The sequence below is a fragment of the Semicossyphus pulcher genome, unplaced genomic scaffold (genome assembly GCF_022749685.1).
Source record: "Semicossyphus pulcher isolate SPU_LCO1_2020_fin unplaced genomic scaffold, fSemPul1.0.p SCAF_16, whole genome shotgun sequence".
NCBI lineage: Eukaryota > Metazoa > Chordata > Actinopteri > Labriformes > Labridae > Semicossyphus > Semicossyphus pulcher.
The window spans coordinates 4977493-4981909 of record NW_027211670.1 but is presented as its reverse complement, the minus strand read 5'-3'; the positions used below and the strand labels follow the sequence as shown (position 1 = coordinate 4981909).

Below are 4417 nucleotides of genomic sequence, written 5' to 3'. Positions count from 1 at the left end.
CCATTTTTTAAGCGGCTGAAAATGTGCTGCTTAAAAGCTTTTTGCTCTTGAATGCAGGCCGCCCTGCAGGCATGATTACTGATCCTACAAGCGGGGCTTAAGCCAAGCTAATGAGTGTGTAAACTAGCTGCCTGATTGCCAACAAAGGCGTCTTGGGCCGCGCTTCCATTGTCTCGCGGGGAATCATCACCTTTTCTCAGTGAAATCCGACCGCGGATTGTCTGCGTGCAACAGGAGGTAGGGATTAAAGATGTGGCCCTTGGAACAAATGGTGAGGCGAGTCAGCCAGTACAGGCCGGAGGCGGAGCCCAACGACACCCACAATTAAAGATGAACTTTGAGTGAACTAATTTATCTGAGGGAGGAGAAGGTAACAGGCTGGCCCGCAGCCCCTGCAGCCTATAAAACCACAGGATGAGCAGCCTGGAGCCTTCGTCGCTGACAGAGCTTCACCTGCGCTGCACCACTTCTCCTGCTGCAAACATGGCTCTGAGCACGCTGCTGGCCACCTTCCTGTGCACAATCGTGCTGCCCATCTTGCTGTTTCTGGTGGCGCTGAAGCTGTGGGAGGTTTACATGATCCGAGGCAGAGACCCGAGCTGCTCCCGCCCGCTGCCCCCCGGATCCATGGGCTTACCTTTCATTGGGGAGACGCTGCAGCTCATCCTGCAGGTAAACGCACCACACAGCTGCTCAGGGCTACTTTCACATGAGTGAAATCGTCTGAGGATTCCCCAGGCGCTCTGCGGGAAAGAGATTTTAACTTTTTCTATGGATTTATTAGTTATCTCTGGTAAACAAACATCACTGCTGCACCAACAGGGTGAAAAATCGGATTTAACTGCACTTTAAATTATAAGACCGCATTCAAGATTTGTATACATCTTCTGTAAAGCATCATCGTAGTAGTATTGATTCTTTTTACCTTATTGAGCTGTATTGATTGTGTGTGACTGTAGTGGGCTGTGTGAGCACTGTTTGTTTACTGATCTTAACTGTCGGTGTCTCCGTGTTTGCAGAGGAGAAAGTTCCTGCGCATGAAGCGGCAGAAGTACGGATACATCTACCGCACACACCTCTTCGGGAATCCCACGGTGCGCGTGACAGGAGCGGATAACGTCAGGCAGATTCTGCTGGGGGAGCACAAGCTCGTGTCGGTACAGTGGCCGGCTTCTGTGCGCACCATCCTGGGCTCGGACACTCTTTCAAACGTCCACGGAGCCCAACACAAGACCAAGAAGAAGGTCAGTTCACTTATTTGAAGTCAATATCATAGCGGATAGTCTACTAAAGTCTACTCTGGAGTTTGTTCGAGATAGCCCATTTTCATAAAGTAAAAATTCTCGTTTTTAATTTATATGGTTTTAAAGTAGGAAATATGTTATGGTGCCCAGAATTTAGAGATCAGGCTAAAGTTGCTGCACCAGAATTAAGAAAAGTCCAACTTGAGGTTGAAAAATATCTTCAACAAGAAAAAATTACTTGATTTTTTGCACTCAACAAGACAACATAACAATATCTACTCTGTCCCCAGTGGCTATTATTTGACTTAAAGGTCATTGATTCAGAGCACCACTTTGATTGAAAAGTAGCTTAATATCAGACACATAAGTCTAACCTCCCTCCTGTTGTCCTCCAGGCCATCATGCGGGCCTTCTCCAGAGAGGCTCTGGAGCTCTACATCCCCGTCATCCAGGAGGAGGTGCGGGCTGCAGTGAAGGAGTGGCTCAACAAGGACTCCTGCGTGCTGGTCTACCCAGAGATGAAGCGACTGATGTTCCGCATAGCCATGAGGATCCTCCTGGGCTTTGAGCCGGAGCAGATCAAGACCGACGAGCAGCAGCTGGTGGAAGCTTTTGAGGAGATGATAAAAAACCTGTTCTCTCTGCCCATCGATGTGCCTTTCAGCGGACTGTACAGGGTAAGAGAGAAACTCACGATCCTTATGTAGCTACACCTTTTTAAAGAAAGCAAAGAAGAGGGATTACAGAAGAGTACTTGGAATTACTTAATTTTTCCATTTTGAGGATGAAGTCAAAGTGCTGTTTGTGTTTTTATGCACTATGAGAAGTTTGACTTTCCAAAAAAACGACAAATCTACTTGATTTCATAGATAGCCAAACATTTAAAAAGCATGTTGAAATAAGTAGCAAGCATAGGCACGCAGCAAAGTGATAATCTGCCTGTGTTTACTCATACAGTATCCATGCATCGACTGCTGGTGTCATCTTCTTACATTGTCGTTCTTCTCCTCCCCCTTCCATCCACCTCTCCTCTGCTCCTGCCATCTTTTTGTCCTCCAGGGTTTGAAAGCAAGGAACTTCATCCACTCCAAAATCGAGGAGAACATCAAGAAGAAGATGCAGGATTCAGACAAGGAGTCTAAACACAGAGACGCTCTGCAGCAGCTCATAGACAGCAACAAGAAGAACGGGGAACCAATCAGCATGCAGGTACTGATCAGGACATGATCACATTTACTGCGTCAGACTACAATGTATGATAGCATCTCTTCTATTCCTCTGATTAGCCTTTGTTTGGTTAGCACCTTCACTCATTCTGTGTTTACATTTCTGTTTTCAGGCCATCAATGAGTCTGCTACAGAGCTGCTGTTTGGGGGCCATGAAACCACAGCCAGCACAGCCACCTCTCTGGTCATGTTTCTGGGCCTGAACCCAGAAGTTGTGGATAAACTGAGGCAGGAACTGATGGACAAGGTGATTAACGACATGTGCCTTTTAGGTTTTTAAGTTGTTGTATGTTCACTTTTGATAGCAGCTGCTGCAATTTAGTTCTCTCTCTAAATATTCAACAGACAATCTGGTGTAACTTAAAATTCCTCTCTCAAGTGCCAAAACCATACACAAAAAATAATACCAAATTGCGGACACTCTCCTAGCTCTAAGTAAACTTCTCCGAGCACTGCACTGTGGTTGTTTGCTATTGTCAGGTCATAAATAACAAGAGCCATGGTCTGCTAATATCTAGAGTTACATCCTGAAGCTATTGTATCAACATGCACCGTAGCATTAGCAGAATATAAACATTCCCTAGAGAGAGTTTGAAGCTTATTATTGTCAGACGTGTTTAACCCCGATCGGGATAATTAGACCTTTCTGAGTATGAAGGGCCAGCAGGGCTAACAAGCTAATCTAAAGTAAACAAGCTAAGTATGGATAGATTGATTTCATTTTGTGGCACCAATTATTAAGGTTTGATGTAATACAAAGTTACTATTTACAAACTAACACGATCCCATTGCTCACCTTAGTTAACGTAATGTCTTTGTATGTCCTCAGGAGGAGCAGGGGATGGACCTCCACAGTCTGGACATTGAGTCCTTGGAGCAGTTGAAATACACCGGCTGTGTCATCAAAGAGACTCTGAGGATCAACCCTCCTGTTCCCGGAGGCTTCAGAGTAGCTCTGAAGACTTTTGAACTCAATGTAAGTTGACAAAGATCTCTAAGAACTACATGAAACTGTAAACCCTTGATTGCAAAGAAACAACTGAAAACAAACTTACTGACGATTTCCTTTCACCACTTCAGGGTTACCAAATCCCCAAGGGCTGGAACGTCATCTACAGCATCTGCGACACGCATGATGTGGCAGATATCTTCCCCAACAAGGAAGACTTCCAGCCGGAGCGCTTCATGACAAAACCCTCCAGCGACTCTTCCAGGTTCCAGTACATCCCATTCGGAGGGGGGTCCAGGATGTGTGTGGGGAAGGAGTTTGCAAAGATCCTGTTAAAGATCTTCCTGGTAGAAGTAGTCACAAAGTGTCACTGGACTCTTCTAAACGGGCCACCCACCATGAAAACAGGACCTACTGTCTATCCTGTGGACAATCTGCCAACCAAGTTTACCAGTTATGCACAGAACTAGATCCTAGAAGAGTGTAGCGTGAAATATAAGGTCTCCCTAAAGTCTGAAATCATCTGTGCAGCAGTATAATCAAGATGCTTGGGGAGTTTTGGAAGCACTCAGATGCTCTTAGGAAACGGATCAAAGACTTGTGAACTGAAAATGGGTCCGTAAATCTTTTCCGGACTTGTGACTCTTTTGGCATAAATTGTACATATTGTAGATTCTCTATCATTGTATATCATGATGTTAATACGTTGGATTTGTTTGTGTAATTTTTGTTTTTATAATGAACAAACTAAACGAGAGGCACTATACACAGACAGGAACACTTTAATCAGCTCAGAGGTGTATCTATAGGAGTATGTAAATATGTAATGTAGATGCTGTTTATATAACTTTTCTATCTTACCCAAACTTATTTATGTGACATATGTTATATTGTATGAGCTTTTTATTTAATAAAGCTGTTTTGCTGAAAATCAAAATTTTTTTTTTGTCAATTCATTTTAAGGAAATGATTCAACAGTCATTTATTTAGGAAATTA

At 44.1% G+C, this 4417-nt stretch overlaps 1 protein-coding gene across 1 annotated transcript; it reads left to right on the top strand.

The window, feature by feature from the left end:
• Positions 1-483: 483 nt before the first annotated feature.
• cyp26a1 (cytochrome P450, family 26, subfamily A, polypeptide 1) lies at positions 484-3890 on the top strand. The gene is made up of 7 exons (XM_069664758.1): positions 484-672; positions 1020-1244; positions 1640-1921; positions 2304-2453; positions 2584-2718; positions 3310-3447; positions 3552-3890. The coding sequence occupies exons 1-7, from the start codon at positions 484-486 to the stop codon at positions 3888-3890; spliced, it is 1458 nt and encodes a 485-aa protein (XP_069520859.1).
• Positions 3891-4417: the final 527 nt, after the last annotated feature.

Coding starts and splice junctions, on each gene's coding strand:
- cyp26a1 (XM_069664758.1), top strand. CDS start 484: ATGGCTCTGAGCACGCTGCTGGCCACCTTCCTGTGCACAATCGTGCTG. Junction 673..1,019: donor CGCTGCAGCTCATCCTGCAG/GTAAACGCACCA, acceptor CCGTGTTTGCAG/AGGAGAAAGTTCCTGCGCAT. Junction 1,245..1,639: donor AACACAAGACCAAGAAGAAG/GTCAGTTCACTT, acceptor GTTGTCCTCCAG/GCCATCATGCGGGCCTTCTC.